The sequence below is a fragment of the Acyrthosiphon pisum genome, chromosome A1, assembly GCF_005508785.2.
Source record: "Acyrthosiphon pisum isolate AL4f chromosome A1, pea_aphid_22Mar2018_4r6ur, whole genome shotgun sequence".
Classification (NCBI taxonomy): domain Eukaryota; kingdom Metazoa; phylum Arthropoda; class Insecta; order Hemiptera; family Aphididae; genus Acyrthosiphon; species Acyrthosiphon pisum.
This window is the reverse complement of record NC_042494.1, coordinates 49,685,466-49,705,223: the sequence shown is the minus strand read 5'-3', so window position 1 is coordinate 49,705,223 and position 19,758 is coordinate 49,685,466. Positions and strand designations below refer to the sequence as shown.

The following is a 19,758-nucleotide window of genomic DNA, read 5'->3' as shown; positions in this document are numbered from 1 at the left end:
TACCTACCTACGATTCTATTTTAATATTCATAGGTAGAATATTTACTTGAGAATATAGTAACTTGCATGACATAACATAAATAGTCCTATTGAAAATCTTTATATTTGTTTTAAATTTTTCTGACTTTTTTTAGATTAGTTTCAATTTTTTAATTGATGTTAAATTAATTTTTAATTAATTTTGAGGTAATTTTAATGTATCGTATTTCAATGTAATCGTAGGACCTAGACACTAGTCCTTTAAGGTTTTAAAGTTTAGACGAGCTGATGAGTAAAGAATCACAATATGCTTTGGATATCACGCAAAATGTTGGTACACTACTTACTGCTCTATATACGAAATAAACGTTAAACGCCCAACCACACAAAATAAGAATACCGAAAAATTCTGATTAGCGACCAAATTACCACTCTGTATAAACCACACCGATGTATTCGGACCATTACAGATTGCACCCGAACTTTTATCTTGGCGGTCCGTGTTTAATGTATTATAATATTGTTGATGCATGCTCTGGGGTGCTTTCTCTTAATCGGACGAGGTCATATTATTGTAATAATTATTGTACTCGTATTAAATAGCAGGAAGGAAAAATAAACTAACGCTGTGATTTCGTTTTAATAAAACTGCATTTTTTTTTTATTATTGTTATTCGTGTCGCACACACGTATACCGAGAATTTTTTTATATATATATATATATTTATTTATATAATATAAATAATAAACATTATTATACGATATTATATAAAAGCACACAATAAATGTTAACATTATAATATTCATAATCGACAGGCGAGGGCTTACAGATTATAATCGGTTTAGTTTTTTACGTTTTGGATAACAATGAGATATATAATATATTATTTGACAGAAAACTTAATAGTATACAACATATAATAATATCTAACAGGTGTGAAGATAAGACAATAATATTGGAATGGATGAGTATTATAGATGATGAGAATCGAAGGAGACGAGAAAAGAAAAAACGGAAGCGCGTATAATAATAATAATAAATATATATTTATATAATATTTAAATATGATGTCGCATTCGGTTTGCTGTCGTCGTAATTCCGTCGCATTTTTTATTTTTGTTGTTTTCTTAACATTTTTTATTCCATCAAACTTGGTTGGGGGAAATGAACGGAAAATCTTTGGACCGGTACCCCTCGCAAGCTGCCTCAGACGACTTGCACGTGTGACACTTGCACGACATGGCCTGCGGGAAGACGTAGAATTCCGTGCCCGGCTGAACGCCTTCTTCGCAGTTCTTCAACATGAACTTGGTGAGCACCTGGCCATCGTGGATGCACACCGGATGGTGCGAACGCTTAAATGGGAACCGCCAGTCGGACACCTGTGGAATAAAAAAAAAAAGAAATCGGTCACCACGGTGCGGTATTAGCTGGTATATGCCAGCAGATCAACACAATAATATAGGTAATTATAAAACGGAAAACCCGTATTTTATTTAAACCTGTCTGAAAATAATTCTCCTGCGTTTTTTAAGGCCTAACCACTTCGTGTAGGTACCTAATAATATTACGTGGGCACATACAAAACGTACATATTGTGGTATGCACATGACAACATCATAACGTGGGCGTGATACGGGTTGTGGAGGTCTCTCATGGCCTTTTTTTTTTTATATATTATTACGTAATATTCGTTCGGGGGGGGGGGGGCACTACCCAGCAATTTATCTTAGAAACAATAAATAAATATCCCCCCATCCCAGTCAACACCATGGCAATACGAGTAAAATATTATAGATATTTCGATCCATAGATGACGATAATGCGGATGATGAACTCCAATACCGGATGGCGTTCTCAGGAATTTTCAATGGGGTGATTGGGGGAGGGGGGTAGTTGATGATTCCTAGAAAAATATAAGCCCATAAGGGGGGTGCTATCAGCGCACAAAAAAACAGGCACGTAATTCAACTAATGGAGGGGGGTAAAACTACATGAACCTCTCCTCTCCCTCGTGGAATAATTATATTATTGAGTCGACATTTTTTTACCGATAATTCCTAATTTGACCTCTCATTACGACAGGGAACGTCTTAGATTTAGAATATTTTAAGTTTATGAAAACTTCTCCTACAAAGTAAAAGGACTCCTCGAAAAGTTTCTCGAAACATCTTTGAACTTATAGTTGGTAGGTAAGAAATGGACATTCTGACTAGTTTGTTTAGGAAGTCATTTTCTCGATTTACTTCTGTTATTTTTCTAAGAGTCGGGGAGAACACTATCAATAATCATCTCATTCATTTCTGTGCAAGTGATTTCAAAGATTGTTAGTAATCATGATTTTTACCGAATTCCATTGAACACGACGATTTATCATTGCTTTCAAATGTAATATCACAACACACCTGGACCTATGTGAGCTCTTTAAAAGATTACTTAGGTACTAAATATAAGAAATGAAAAAAATTGATTGCTGTTATAGATAAAAAAAAATCGTAATAAATCGGTTATGTTGACTATCGTTTCTCATACTATTCCTTAACATAAAATAGACGACATAGATGGTATCTAAGGGAACGCTCAGTTCTGTATAAATGAACCCGTTGGATGTAATTGATAATAATATTCATAGCACATAATATAATATTATATAATATGTATCATATTTAAGGTACCTATATTACCTATCATATTACAAAAAAATGTAGGATATTACATTATTTTCTTTTTAATAAAAAAAAAAGGTATTCATACACCTAGTTGAAAAGCACATTACTAAAATGATAACTATTTTGTATCTGATTTTATAAAGATTGAATATTGTATAGGTAACTCAAAAAAAAAAATACCCATATGGCCATATCATATGTATTATCCATACGTTGTATGTACAGTGTTGCGTATGTCTATTTATTGAAATTATAGAAAAAGTCCATAGGAATTTATAGAATTTATTATTGATATGTATATATATAACCTGAGGGTTCTGCCCCCTTCCTCTTCACTAACCAACCCACTAGGTGATCGATTTGACCAAAGGTCAAGGTCTATTTTTTCCTTTGAACATTATAACTCATGATTAAATTTTTTTTTTTGTATCAGCATTAATTTGGTTCTAGGGCATACTATTGATTAATTTAATAGCTAAGCCTATAGGGTTTAGTGCGTCAAAATAATTTTGAAAAGTTAATGATTTTTTTTAATTTCTAAAATTTAAGAAAATATATTCGTAAAATTGAGAAAAACTTTCAACTACCTAGTGGGTTTGTAAATTATTTATGTCTGGCGCCGCTCTTGTAACGTACGGTTCGTATTATATTATTATGAAGTCACCATACAGTCGCCCACCGCGCGAAGTGTAATCTATTAAGTTTAATATAACCGATGTGGTTACGACGAAGCTTTCGGTAAAAGTGCTTTTGGCTGGGAAGAACGTCGAGACGAACAGAGTTTATTGCAATATTGTTTTTATTATTATTATTATAATATTGTTATGTGCTCTTTGAAAATTTTTAATTCGTGCTGAGCACAGTTTAGTTGAAAAATTAATATACAAGATTAAAGTCATAATTTTTATAAAACTAAAAACGGTTTTAATATTTATTTATTTAATTAAACGCTTGTATTTGCTCAAACGCAGTTCATACTAAAAATTATTCACCGCCATAATATATTATATAAAGATACGAACATAAAATAGATTTCATTACAGGTAATGCCATTAATAACAAAAAAAAATTGAAAAGTACTATATATTGGTACATATGAGGGTATTTTAACATTTATACTTTAGGGATGACATACTTATTAAATTGAAAATATCGACATCAGTTAATTTGTTGCATTCACGCGAGATATGATATGTATCTAGGGACAATATATCCGCGTATGATATTCGGTGGATTTTTATTGAATAAGTTGGACAAGAATGAAACGGATATTGAGGGACGTTAAATTGTTCAAGTTCCAGGACAAGATATAGTGCTGTTTAAACGTTTGGAAATGAAGTAAATGTCAATAAGCCTACGCCTAGTGTCCACACATTCTATGTTAAGACTCTCTTGAATTATTTTTAGTAGTGTGGATAAAGAAGGAAAAGGATCACCAGTATTTCGCTTTCGTTCGTAGCCAATATAACGAAAACATCGTCTTCAAACACGCTACAATGATTCAATTAAACATATTATTTGCAACGGTCCCACAGTGCCAATAATAGTCAAGTATTGGCTTGACGATTGAGACATACAATAATGTAAAATAGTTTACACAGACTCGTGATTATATTTTTATTTATAAGTTTCTTGGCATATATAAAAGGGACTAATAGCCAAATAAATGATTCAATAAATAATTGAGTTTATCGCAAATATATTGTTGAAACATCATATAAAATATTTTTAACAATTAATAAATTTAACGTGAGGAACTCTACTCAATTTTAAACGGTCACAACATAGAAATTAATATGCATATTGTATATAAGGAGTTAATTATTGATATTATAATTAAATATTTATTCTGTAAGTAACTCGATGAATAAATATGTTACATTTATAGGGTTTTGAAAGTGTACACCTAGGTTATTTTTGTTTTATTTGATGTTTTACATTGAAACGAGCACGTGGCATAGGTATTCTTTTATATTCTATAAAAAAAATAAAATTAAAAATTATACAACTTAAATACATTTTTATTTGAATTCGTTATTATAATATTATAGTGTAGATGTATCATTAAACAATACGATGGTTAGTTAATATAATATTTTTTATGATTATTTTTTGAATAAAAACATTTTTTGTCTAATAACTAACTCAATAAAATATGTATTATGTGTATTGTGTATACTGTATACTATGTAAACCAAATATTTTTTTTTTAAATTAATTATAAGACATATAAAATTATTTTTACTTACAAAAAAAGATTTTTACTATCTAAATAAATTTTAGTTTTTAGTATGACCTTTGCAAGCTCGATATTTTAATTCTTGAACGTAGACACACGACTGTACGCCTGTAGGTACATTGCTTATGTATTGTATTGAGTTTAAAGGCTATATATTATATTAAGACGTCAGTTTGTACATTAAATGAGCCCAAAGTCTTAATATGTTTATAATACTAGAGTACGCGATATACAGTGGCTGTCTAGACCGATAGCGGGTACCTTTAAATTGCAGCGGTGTCTACGTTGATTTCTCTTACCGATAAGCATTAAATAATTAATAATTATTTTACATTGTATAATAATTATTAATGTTATAGTGCACCATGGACGGTTTATACCTGTGGATTCAGAATTCGCGCAGGTGGGGTTGAATCATAAGCATGCTCAGACTTTAATGACACATGCAGCATACAGAATAAAACGGTCTAATTTTTTTTTGTCAACGGGCTGAATACATTTTGAACAACCATAATGTGTCTTTATTTATTATTATCATTATTATTAATCAATGATTGATACCATACACGTTAAAAGGCATTACGATTAGGTACAAGTTATGATATTATTCATTGATTTATTAATTTATGTGCACCAAATTAATATTTTAATATTAAATTTGTTGTATGTTATAGTATGTTGTATTAAGGACACAGGTATGATTTGTCTACAGAGTATGGTGTAAAAATAATTATTTATAAATCATATTTTATTATTTTTAGTTTTCACTACGACGACGCCGGATGTAGGTAGTATTGTACAATTTTTGTTCGTACTCAGCTGTAGATTATTAAACATCGAGCTTCGTAATTTTGACTAGATATCTATTTGTTGTAAAGTATATATAATTATTGAATGGAAAAATTGGTCCAGATCCATTTTATCTACTTCATATTTTAAAAAATGAAATGCTCTGTGAATTGGCCGGCTGCCGACTGTGACCAAACGGCTTTAATTCGCACCACGGCGGGCCCCACAGGCAAGTCGCGGTCGACTCAAATAATTTTTCAGATGCACCACCAGTTTTTATTTCAGTGGGGTATAAAAAAATATATACCACCCCGAAAATATTATATTTGTACTTCCCAATTCCCTTCATTATTTACTTTTATGGTATATCCTTTTGAAAAAGTACGATAATTATCTCCTCCTCCTCCCCCCCTCCGTCTGAAAGAAATACTGTGCATCACATGAACCTTCTGCTGCATCCGTGCGCACGCACCTGTGGGTCGAATCAGCCTGTGACCATGATGGTTGCCTGTTATGACGGCAGTTTGTTGCCCCACGGCCCCCACATCGTAGTTATTAGAGAATAGCTAAGAACGAAGGCATATTACCGAATCTAAAAACCAGTATATATTATAGGCACACGCCACACATGAGTGATTATACAAATTTCTTTCCGTGTGTAAGTATTCAAATTTCATCCTAAACGGCTGCACCGATTTTGGATGAAATTGTCTGTGTGTGCTTGACTGGAACCTTGAATAGTTTAGTTCACAATTGGCCCGGCAAGCCCAATCCGGGAGGTGCTCAAACAGGGATTTTGATATTTACGATGGAAATAATTGTTATTTTACACTTTTAAATGTACTTTTCTTTAAATTGGGACGAATAAGACTTCTCGATCATAGACATATTATAGATTGTGGCGTTGCGCAAACATAGAATGATAATATTGAACGTTCACAAACTACGAAACTTGCTGCACAATCGGGTGCCCATGAAGTATGAAGCAAAAACAAATGTAATTTTTTGGGATTTTAAATGAAGATTAGGTTCAACCAGTCACGTAATATTATTTCTTAAGCTCTAGCTGATAAAAAAAAGTATGAGATTGTATTTTTTTTATCGTCGTTGGCAAAAAATATTTCCGAAATATATTTCTTACAAATAATTGAAAGATGAGAATACTGCAAATGATGTGTAATAATAACCATAAATTATTATACTTCAATCGATCAACAGTTATGTCAAAAACTTACAATTATTTATTTGCATGGGTTTGTATAACCACTTTGCGTCATCACATTTTGCGTTATCGTAAGCTTAAACTATTTATAAATCAATGCGTTTTTAAAATTGTTTTATTACACCATTTTGCGTACACGCGGTTTATATCATATCAATGCATTATGGAAGCATTTCATCATTTTTTACTCGTTTGATTTGAATACACAATATATTAATATTATATATTACATTTTTATGAGCAAATATAATGTTTCTGCTGTCAGCTGATATTTTAAATCGTATAAAAACCATTGAAAATAAATTATTTTTCAAAATGTTGATAAATTATGTTCCGAATTACGTGGGCAAAAAATTTTGATTTACCTAGTGATTTTATTCGAATATTAAAAAATATTCGAAGGTTAAATATTATTAATCGTGACGTGAGGGATATACATTATACATTATACCTGCAATGTCGTCCCAGAACATATTTTTTGGAAAATATGATCAGAAACAATTTTATGGACTTGTGCGGGTAATTTTGTTTGGGTGTAAAACTGTAAACATATTTTTATATTTTACAATCATATTATAGAACAAGTACATTCATTTTGATTTTAATTCAGAGTGCAATAAATTAGCATACAGGAATAGCCGTATATTTTACTGATTTACTCTAAGAATCAGCACATATATAATGAAATACGTCTTACTCCATTGTCGTTTATATTAGGGAAACCGGTAAGGTAATATAATATTTTATTATTTTCTATTTATTTGTCATTGGAAGTCTTAGGTTAGATTAATGTTAATCGATACTGTAAAATAATATCAATTTTTATTTCATAAAAAAAAAAAATACTAAATAATATGCCGGTTTTAATTTTATGTGTGTGTGGGTAGTTTCATTATTTTCCCTTGTGGACAAAATTATCGTGACGCCGCTGCACCATAAATTATAATAATATTATCATAACAAAAAAAAAAAAAAAATCAAAACAGTTTAATATGGTTACTATACATTAAATAATTATGGTATACCTCATTTGAGTCACATCTTCCCCAGCACGACATCACGTCGATCTCATCGGAACACGTCCTTCCGTTCTCGTCGGTGTTGGACACTTGGAAGGTGGACAGTTGTCGGTTACAGTCTAGCATATCGTAACCCGCCACCGAAGACCATACGATCATCGATGATACGGCACACAACACTGCCATGCAAACCATTGGTATGCTAAAACAAAATATAGAAAAAAAAATTGGATTTTTTCACTTCATCTTTAAATTTTACTCTGTATATGGTAGCAGTCACAAAAACAACGTATAATCCACAGAGGGGCTCTCGAAAAGTTCATCAAATATTATTCTGATCACCTGCGTCAAGTTATCTTTTTTATCTAACATTTTCCATCGCAGTATCGATTTCCACAAATATATCAAAAAGTAAAATATTATTTGCTTGTAGACAATAAGATTATACTATAGTTATTGTATAAGTTATTGTGTTTTATTTTGTAGGTACCTAAATAAGTTTTCTTCAACCTTTCTCCACGTGACTTTTACTTTACTCTACAAACCACCATCGTATAATATTGTTCATCAGTCAACACCTTGTTCTTGTTATTTTCTTTTTAAATTGAATAAATGTCAATACAACACTAACAGATTGCTCTAAACATTAATTATTAGACATTGGTATCTTTATTCTATTCGTGAAATTTAATAAAATATGAAATTGATTAACAATGGATACAATAATAACATTATACTTTCGGAGGTTTTAAGGTTTTAAAACATGTTGCAAACATTGTATTCCAAATATAAATTGATAAAACACAATCAAAAAAGTTTCTATTGTATTGGTAATAAAGGTAACTTGTGATGAGAGAATGATTTCTTGATAAATTTAAATTTGTATTGTGCCTTATACGTTTTAATATTATTCGTTATAGTTGAGCACTTTATTCAAATATTGATATAATATTCTATAATATTTGATTATGCATAATTTTGTATTTGTGTCAAAAGTAACTATTATAATATTATAACTTACAATAAAAATTGCAAATAAATTGTATTTTAAGATATTATAATATTTTCTTGTCTTCTTATATGTACTTGTTGCATTAATTATAAGTTCAAAGAATCTACCTATTTATTCTCTGGATTCAAAGGCATCGGAAAAATATTATCGCATTATTTTCTACTACAAAGTTAACACCATCTAGATACTTCTTCACGAGCCTAATACTAATATATTTAAAACTTAAGCACGTATTTCTATTTTTGATATAATTGAATACGCGTTCTCTCCGAGTACTTACTTTGTCTCGTCTTGAATAAATTTGTAAAGTGCACCTACGCTACTGCTGGTATAATACGCATATTTGATTATTCACTACGCTCAAAGAAATATCTATATACTAAGACGTGGTCACATTCACAGATTCCAATAGGGTAGGAATATTTTTTAATGTATATTTTTTTACAAAATAATATGCTAAAATCAATTTTTTAAATTCAAAATATGAAATGAATTATAATATTTTAGAATAACTTACTATTATATGTATTTTTCCTGATATATTTTTATTCTTACTCATTATATTTCCAAAACAAACCAATTTTCACCATTGTAGGTATTTAGTCTATATTATAAAACTAAGAAAGTAAAAATCTTTGAAAACCATGTTCAAATTCCCTGAAAAAAATATTTTACACCTACAATTATTATTTAATATCATTATTCAAACAAAATGGTTGTCATTCGGGACTTAAGTTATGGTATAAAATGTATTTATTTAATAGTGATTTACAATTATTTAAATGATAATTATCTTCTTTTTATTACAAACGTAACAATATATTTGGCACACACTTTTTGACATAATATTGTGTAAGTGCAATCTATTTTCTTAGTGTTATCAATGACAAAAGCTTAATACTCTAATTGTAAAGGTAATATATACAATTACTAGCTGCCCGACCTTCCTCCGGAAGAAATTATTTTTTTATAATTTAATTTAAAAACATATGACTATTTTTTGGCTATACAAATAATATACTATAATACTATAATTACATTTTGTAGTTATTGTTATTGCTGATTTCTGAAAATTATATATCTTACATTTTGAATTCAACAACTGGAGTGGTAAATTTTATTCTTTTTATTATAGAATAGAGATAAGGTAAAAAAAATTTAACAATAAATTATTTGTTCAATGAATAATAATATTTATTTCAAATGGAAAAATTCAAGTGCAAACAAATAAATAATTAATAATAATAATAATAATAAATAACCAAACAAACTGGTTTCCTTGGTTTCCAAAAATCAAGTTAGATTCTTAGATATATAGATATATTATAAAGATGTTTTTAAATAATTAGTTGTTACAAACTATCAAAACAAACAAAAAATAAGCAAAAAAACAAATTCTTTTGATTTTTTTTTTTTGGACAACCATTATTAATCTTTTAAACGAATTGTGAATAATATTATTATTATTTAACTTTTAAATAACGGTATTTGAATTGAAAAATAAACATCACTGTTTTGAACAAATATTGCATTGTGTCTCATTTTGACGATATTAATTTTATTCCGCTTAATTAGTATACAAAGGAGTAGAGGACCGTTGTATAAATCAGTGTTAAAGAATTTCAAAAATATATTATAATAGGTAACGGTTGTATAAAAAAAATAAATACCTCATCTTTTGTTTTTATAATATTGTCACGACTTCTTCGTTTATATCTGAGAAAAAATAATTACGTCAGTTGATTTGTTTGTGCGTTCTTAAATTATCATCGGTCGTTCTCATGATTCCATTGTTCACGTTTATTTTGTGGTCATTATATTAACTTCATCTTCATAATATTGTTGCTTCAGACCAAGTTTTAGATTAGGTATAGGTATTTGTTGTAATAACTTTTCGGTCGAGAACTTACGAAAATAATAGCAAATAACCACCGTGATTTCGAAAAGAATGTCGGTATATAATATTGTGGAGTTCGTTATCTGGTATAAAATAACAATATCGCGAACAATGACGGCGAATGGTCTGCGAACGATAATTATTAAAAATGACCGGACCACTATCGCATCTAAAGTTTAGTTAATCAATATAATATTATATTGGAATGGAAGCATCGAAGCGCACAATCGTCACGCCATATTGCGCAAGAAATAATACACCGAAAGTCAGTCAGTCACTGATGTGTCCCGAGTGCCATCGCCGGCCGTCGTCATTGGATGGGTGACCGCCCGACTTTTCAGTGGAAAATCCTTGCTACACGTCGTGTTCTAAGCCAACCGTACCCTCCCCCCACTGCAATGGGAACCTACTGAATAACCCAGGCTATAACCTCAGACGTTTAAGCTTTAAATTAATTAAAACGGAAATAATATATACATACACATAATCGGCAGTGTCTCGACGTAGCAATTAATTCTGTTAATTATTTTACATTGCGATGAGTATCATAATATGAACTGTACGCGCTGTGTTTGTTCGATGTTAATACCGCACAGTTATTTTGATCGTATAAATTACGTTGAGCGGCAAACGAGACGTTAAACCGCATTATCGAGTCGTCGCGTCGTCTCCCCCGCCCGACAGACTGTGCAGCGTAAGGTTTTCCGGTTATATCCGGTCCATAGTATAATACATCTAATTGTAATACTACGACTGTATACCCATCGTATTAAAATGGATATGACGGCGTGTATTTAATGTAACGACGGGCGTCCGGTAGTCTGCGGCAAAGGCGCACCGCGAGATCGGATACGGCCGGGAAGTACAACTAATATTTATGACGATGTTTATCCAGCGTAATATTTGGCGGCGGTGGAATCGCTGAAGAAAATGTTATGGGGGAACATGGAAATAATATATATTAAGTATATAGACGATAGTATGATGGAAAATACGTCGCCGACAATTGTCCGATTTCTCACGAGGCGTTCATATATGTGTGTGTGTGTGTGTGTGTGTGTGTGTGTGTGTGTGTGTGTGTGTATAAACATACGTCATGGTCAACGTGTGTACAGCAGCTCAGTGGTCGTAAGCTGTATTCGTTTGGTGGTGCAACCGGGTGACGGAGACAATATTAAACAAAAACCGCAAGCGCACACCCATTAAACATAATATCGTATACAGCTATAGGGAGATTTTCTTTTTTTAACGGTAATTTTCTCGACGAACTCGTATTTTTGAAAACAACTTTTTTCAAGTCAACAAATTTTTATTTATCATTAAAGCTTTTTAAGTTTTAAACTTTTTTAAATGACAAAATACATTTTTGGTTTCATATTCCGAAGCACAATAATATTAGAGTATGCATTTTCGTAGACAAATATATACAGTAGATGCAGGTAAATTAATAATTCGCATTAAACTTTTCAATCCGACACGAAAACGTGTTTATTGAGCTACGAAATTCTACTTTTTCTCGTTAGTTCGCGTTTGAATACGATCGGGCGAGGTAAAGACTAAAAAGTCGAAGACGAATCGTCATAAGTGGCGAGCGAAAAATGCTGTGTACCCACTCGAGTGTCGTATACCACCTATTCCTACACGACTTCTGCAAGTATTCGTCATATAAAACGTGTGTCCGACTAAAACACGGCAAAGTATTTTGTGACGTAAAAGACGCCCAACGAAAGATTAATATCCCTCGGTCGGATAAAATACATTTATTCTCGTAGACGAGTTGTGTTCTTTTTTTTATTTCGCGAATCAAATTGGCGCCGAGGAAACCGCAGACGTTACACGGGGCGTGGGTATTTTTTTTCTTCACCCGGCATTTACGTTATGTATTATATTTTATATTATCTAACATAACGTATAATATAATGACGGGAAGAGAGCTCGACGACCGGAATCGCCGGTCATCGGTCATGATCTTTTGCTTTGTCCTTGTCAGAACGAGTACACAAAAACGATATATTATATCGCGTTTAAATATTATATAGAATTCGGCGATACGTATATAGTGCGCTTCCGTTTGCGAATTTATCGTATAGACTTCGTGAAATGGACTGCTGCAGGTGCTACCAACGACGATTTTCTGCGATCAAAATTCAAAGCAATTATTACTGTATCGATGAACTTAGGTGCGTTCGTGAAGAAGACACTCGAACCAGCGGTCGAATCAGGGACTTGAATGGGGAGGTGGGCATACAACATGTGAAAAATCTTAATAAAAATTTAAAAAAAAACTATTTACACTACGATTTCAATGCGTCTTTATTTGCAAACATAATATCGTAAGTATTTGTAGCATTAGTGTGTGCAGTAGTTGTTTGCGCCGACAACGATACTCACGTAAGCTAGATGATCGGTCGTGGGGCTTTGCGGGCCGACGACACATCGACCGACTCACACACACACAGCACAGTATCGTGTTTATGTTATTATAATTAAATTGTTTATTTGTATATTTTGTTTTGTGTATTATATAAACGAAGATTACCTACACTAATGTAAACCGGTCGCCGACTGCTCGTCACGGGATGCGTGAATTAATATCACAGCCGCCCGAATGCAAATCAGTTCGCTAAACGGTGTCAAACAAACACCCACGAATATTGCAGCGCGCGAATCGCCGGTTTTTAATTATTAAATTGTTTTCCAAAATTATTGTCGTTGGGCGCGAATCGTCCTCTTTATGATAATTTTGTTGTGTCGTGGGCGCGAATCGTCTTTTTATAATATTTTTACTATGTCATTGGGCGCGAATCGCCCACTTATACAATATTATTATTACTACGTAGGTATTGTCTTATCGTACTCGGCTGTGTACGCCGTTGTATTACATTGTGTCCGGACGCGCTAACCGCGACTGTTATTTTACATACCTTACAATATTATTTTGAATTGTGAACTGTGAAGTGTATTAAAAAATTGTATTATTGTTTATTATTTTACTGTTCATTATTATAGCTATATAGGACCAGCTGGCCAGTCTGCGCTCCACAACTCCGTGAGTTTTTATACATATTATTATACTATTTTGTCTGGCTAAAGGCTGTCTGTGTTTTTATTATTATTATCATTTTATATTGTTGTATTGCTGTGCATTTAATATTATCATCAATTTCTCGCTTTTTACCAGTAATACAGCAACACTACTTATCAGCTTAAGAACCGTGTTATTATTTCTTATTATTAGTTTAATATAAGTACACCCACGCACATATACACATCTCTACACACTCACCATACACACAGCAATCAGAGTTTTGATCGGCGACCCCGTCCACCTCTCTTGAGTCGCTAAACATATTATATACACAAATATAAAGGTCGGTCGGTGTGTGAGTGCTGCGCGCGAAGTAAACGGCGATCGGGCCACGGGCTAATTATTGTTCCCTACACGGCGCATACAGTAGTAATGTTTAATGTTTATTATATAATTTCGTTTCCTGAATATAGTACAATTTTTTTACAGAAAACATCAGGCCACGTCTGGCTCGAACTATACACTTTACCAGTGACATTGGAAATACAATATAAGGGCGATTACGAAAACAAACGACTCAAGTTCGTCAACTCGTCGACATACTGAGGAAAAATAATATTCTGTGCTCCCTGACCCAATGCATATTATATCATATGTCACCCCTTTTTCTCAATACACGGAGCATTGTAAAATGCATAATATAATACAAGTCGATAGTTTTATCGTCTAACAGGCAACATCTTAGGAAATACAGTGAGTTTTAAATTTTTTTTGTTTTCCTAAAGATGTATTATAAGACTTACAGCTTCACATATTTTTACTGTGACTATCAGTATCAGTTGTCTTTAAACATTTGTAAAAAAAAAAAATTTAATTTTTAGGTAATTTATGTACGTTTTTTATAGTTTGCAATACAATGTTATAATATATTACCATAAATATAATTAGATAGTAATACGAATTAAAATAGTATTATTGAAGATATTAATAATTATCGTTATTTTTTTGAGTAAGAAGCCACCCATTGACGACACTTGGCTTGATAAAATAATCATGTTAAGTAAAATAGGTACCCGCATATACACTGTACTTTACAATAACAGTTCAATATAATAATTGTTTATTATTTTTTGGGAAATTAGAAAAGTACCTGCCTGTAAACGAGTGTAAACCAACAATAAATAAAAAAAAATAATAACTGAAACCATTTTTTTCACAAAAACCATTCGTATGAATATGATATGCAATTGTAAACGAGTGTCAACGTGCGTATCCGTATAGTACGTTTTGCATGATAAACAACGATAGAGACATTACCCTATGCCCCCACGCGATCTGTGCGTATTTTATTATTATATTATGACTGCGACGCGTTATTTGTACCTACGCCAAAGTTGATATTTTCTGACGTTTCTTTTTGACACTGACAGAACTTTACGGAATCAACAAGTGAAATATGAAAATATGATATAATATAATTGTAATAAGTATATTGTATTACTCGCGAGCCCGATCCGTTACATATTAAGTGACACGTATAGGTGCCGAAGAGGTAATTTTTGATGGGATAATCGTGTTATTATTCAGAGCACTCGAGTATTATATAGGTGAATAATTGATAAAAAGCTGCGGACGCATACTTTTCGGGGCTTGAACAAATTTAAATAATCGTTACAGTGTTGCATGAGTTTATATTTTCTACGCTACGCATGCATGCCCTCGACGAGATGACATATTTTCGTGTTTCAGACATAAGCGTTTTTCCTCCATAAATTCGTTTGCCGTACAGGAACCCGAGTTTTGACTGAATATAATGTATAGTATTTTAAATGATAACGACGTCGTTATATTATAATGTTGTGGGGTGAAAAGTACCTGTAAATAAATCAAAAAAAAAATTGTAGGTATCGACAGTAATACGTAGTACGATCGTACTATTCGTAGTAACGATTAAATTTGTTAGATTTACACTTCGTTTAAATCATATAAAATTTCAATTTTTAGCATAATCATATTTGAAGTATATAATATTATATTATGTTATGTGTGGTTGACTAAGGTGGCCGCCTCACCTCCTACTTTATATCTATACACTTATAAATAAACTTTCTTCGATGTACTAAGATGAAGTATGGTAATTTTGTCGAGCGGTCGCGAGTTTAAATCGAAAAATTATTGTACCATTGCGTTCGATAACATTTAAAACATGTAATTACATTTTAAACGCTCGTGAACTATTGGAAAGCAGACAGTTTATAAAACTAAACGTTTTGAACCGCGAAATTAGCAACGTAATAATACGGATTCGGGATTTCATAGTTGATTTTTTGATTAATGATGAATTTTAATCAGTTACTATATTGTAGAATTAAATTGATTATTTATAATGTATGCAATTTTTAATAGGTACACTTAGGCTTCAAATTGCCAGTGTTTAATAAATTCATATTTTAATTGAAATAAACAATGACATGCGACGGAATAAAATTATTTAAAAAATGTATAACTATTTAGTTTTTGGAATACATTTTGATCTATTGTTTGAAAAAATCTTTTAAATCTCTATGGATTAATTTATTGCTTCAATATAATATATTATTATTATAGGATAGACAATATTATCGATTCTTCATTGTTGTTTGATTAATGGGTGGTAATTAAAAACATTAAATTCGATAAATGAAACGTTGCATTTCCCAAACTATTGACCTAGTATAGTATATTGCACGGAATAAGCCTTAGACTCAAATTTTCCAATTATTTCTGGTACTTGTACCGCTATCGGGAGTATAAATTAAATAAGACTCACGACGTGTTTTTATTTTATAAATTTCAATAATTCATTAATATTATTGATAACACGGCACTACAGATAGGCTATTTCACTACACTGCTGTCGAGGTTTGGCTTTTCCGCTATAAAACATTATTTTTGATGTTTGACGCCTAACTATAAAAACGTCTTCTAAGCGAGATGTGCCAGAGTAAACAAAACTTATTTTTAGATTCTTAAAGTTGCTGAATTAATATAAAACTGTATATTTTATTTTAAATAATATTTTTTGTAGTGGTAAAAATGCTTCAATCTTCAAGGAAGATAAAAAATTAAATCTAGTTAAGGGGTCAAATGTTAAACATATTATCTTTACTCTTTTTAATAATCCGGAAAAACCTAAAAAATTAAATTAAATACACTAAAATATACTGTCTTGTCTTGCAGAAATATTCACCATAAATTAAATTGTTTTTATACTTAAGCCTTGACCATTTAAGACAAGATTCATTGTAATTTTCTTTTCATAGATTTTGAAAAAAAAAAAAATTAGAGCAAAGCCACATTAATTTTTATGTGCGTTTTAAGTTCAAATTATGACAAAATTGAAATAAAAAAAATATGAATCGTAAAAGCATAAAACTTTCCACCATTGTTTAAATTATTATTTTGCATATTGTACCTATAATAAAATGTTTAAAATATTCAGACTAATTGAAATGCATTTTTATGCATTTTGAATTTTAGAAATTTGTTTAGTATTTTTCTTTTAATGAATGTTAATGAAAAACTATAAGCTTGGTTAAAAAGCTCAAAAATTTAAACATAATATCTGATGGGTTTTTCTCAAACCAAATAAAAAATATTAAAAGTTCGTAGCCACAACTTAATAGGATGAATCGATAGCTAAGAGGGCAGTCAAAGAGTCACTGATGATGAGAATTTTATTTCCCACTCTTATCTTGACAAAGATCAATGCTTCTTTGACGGTTTGATATTTTGTTGTGAAGATGTAGGCTTCAAAAAAAGTTTGAAGAGTTTTAATGGCTGTCTTATATAAAAAGAAATTCCTACTCAATTGAGGGTTTTAGATATGTAGGTGTATATTCGGTTGAAGTTCTGCAGGTATTTGTTGTGTATAATTTCGTTGAAGTTTGCTATGATAACTGTGTATGGAGTGCTATTTTTTTTTAAGTGGAAAAGTAGTGATTTGATTTCAGGAGATCTTTGCCAGAATAGAGTAGTTTATAGTAAAAAGAGAAAAGGTTTCGGTGTTTATGAGACACTTTTAGGTGCCACATAATTTGATGTATGTATCCATTTTGTCTTGTTTCTTTGAGGATCTGAGTCTAGGAGAGGTGCTAAATATTTGAGCAGCCATGTTGTTTCTAAGAGCTTTTTCCTTATACCTTAAGATTTTTCGTTTTTTCTAATACGTAGTTATGCTGTAAGTTCAGCTGAAATTCAAAGGATCCTTGATACCAAGCTTGTAACAAATGTTTCTATGGAAAGTCTGATTTATTCGTTGTAAATAATGGTCAATAATGTTTAAGACATTTGGTTTGGCTGCATTTCAGATTAATGAACCATAGTACTGATTTTAGTATGGTGAGGAGGCTATTTTTTCCGAGTTTCATGTATGATGAACAAGCGTTTTAATTATTTTCCTTCTGTTATGCATTCAATTTTAAGTTTCTTTAGGTGTGGTGTTATTCTGTTCTAATCGAAAAATATTAACCATAGGTACTTTAAACATTTTGTCATTACATAATATATTATTATTTTCTATACACAATGAAATATTTAGACAAATTTTAAACTATCCATACCAGTCTACCGCGAACCAATTTACACTGTTCTACTGTACTTTGTTATTGGCTCATAAGTTAATAACAATAATAGAATATTATACTATACTATAATATTTTTTATATAATATATACAATGTTTTTGGGGAAAAAAATTCAACTTGCCGTAACAGTAATGTTATTATATTATAAAATATCTTTATATTATATAATATATCTTTTTATTATTTATATTATAAATAGTATCAGAAACATTGTTTCTGCTAAGAATCGTTCTTCTTAGGTATGCAATGATTTATCATTGAATTCAAATTAAACACATTAATTAAAAATGAGTTCTTACTCAATGCGAAGGTATACTTAAAATGTAGTAAGTAATAAGTTCTATCTTTAACAGAGCGACTTTTCTCATTTGATTTGTAAATGTTCTACTATAATATTATATTGCTTGATAATTAAGACAGTAGATAATGTTAAATACTTAAATATTATTTGTCTTTGGAAAATAATTGCTCAGACCGTTTCCTATTCAGAATTTATACAAATAAAAATAAAAATAAATGCTGGTAAACAAATTAATTTAATTTAAAAATAGACGATTAACAGTCCAGTGATATTGGTTCACGTACCTACTTAAGACCGTAATAAAATCAATCGTTTATTTCAAGTACGTTTAATTTGAACCGTTTTCCACTTAAACAACTACACAGTCGACAGTCGGATTCAAATGATGGTACAATGTTGTTGTGTTAACGAGAAAGATATTTGATATTATAACCATCATACATCACACTAAAACGGTGGGAGTTTTTTTTTTTAAATATTTGTTTTGTATCTAACGAAAACAACATGATACTGATAGGCTAATATTTGAAGATGACGTTAATTTTTGACATAAAAAAACCTAGATTTCCATGTGCAAGTTTTCGTAACCTCGCTTGAAGGTATTGCCATGGAGCCAACTTTTAGATCGAATTTATTTAGTATTAATTATTCTGTAATGAGAATGGAATCCTTATTGTAGATGAAAATATATAATCGCATTGATATAAAGGTTATTCTAAGATATTTGTTGATTTCAAACATTCTTTTATCGTCCACGATCATTTTTTCTTTTATTTGTTTTTATTTTTTACTCGATTTTAATGTTGAAAATACCAAGTTTTATTGCACGCAGAGCACATGTATTACCTATGTGACTTATTAAATTCCCTAGTCGTTAAATGTATCATGTAATAAGCATTTTTTAGTGCCCATTATTGGTATTAATTTTTCGGAGTAGTCTTAAAAGGTATATATTATTATTATTATTATTATTATTAT

General features: G+C 30.9%; 1 protein-coding gene across 2 annotated transcripts in view; it reads right to left on the bottom strand.

Annotated features, from left to right (window-relative positions):
• Positions 1–611: 611 nt before the first annotated feature.
• Positions 612–19,758, bottom strand: part of gpb5 (glycoprotein hormone beta-5-like) — a 33,325-nt gene continuing 14,178 nt past the window's right edge. The window contains exons 2-3 of one of the 2 annotated variants that reach the window (XM_008189516.3): positions 7,925–8,120; positions 612–1,362 (exon numbers count right to left, since the gene is read on the bottom strand). In XM_008189516.3, coding sequence (XP_008187738.1) covers positions 1,126–1,362; positions 7,925–8,113 — 426 coding nt within the window. In that variant the 5' untranslated portion in view covers positions 8,114–8,120 and the 3' untranslated portion in view covers positions 612–1,125. Of the gene's footprint in view, positions 1,363–7,924; positions 8,121–19,758 lie in introns of those variants that run through there. The other variant, NM_001246031.1, reaches the window with a different exon arrangement.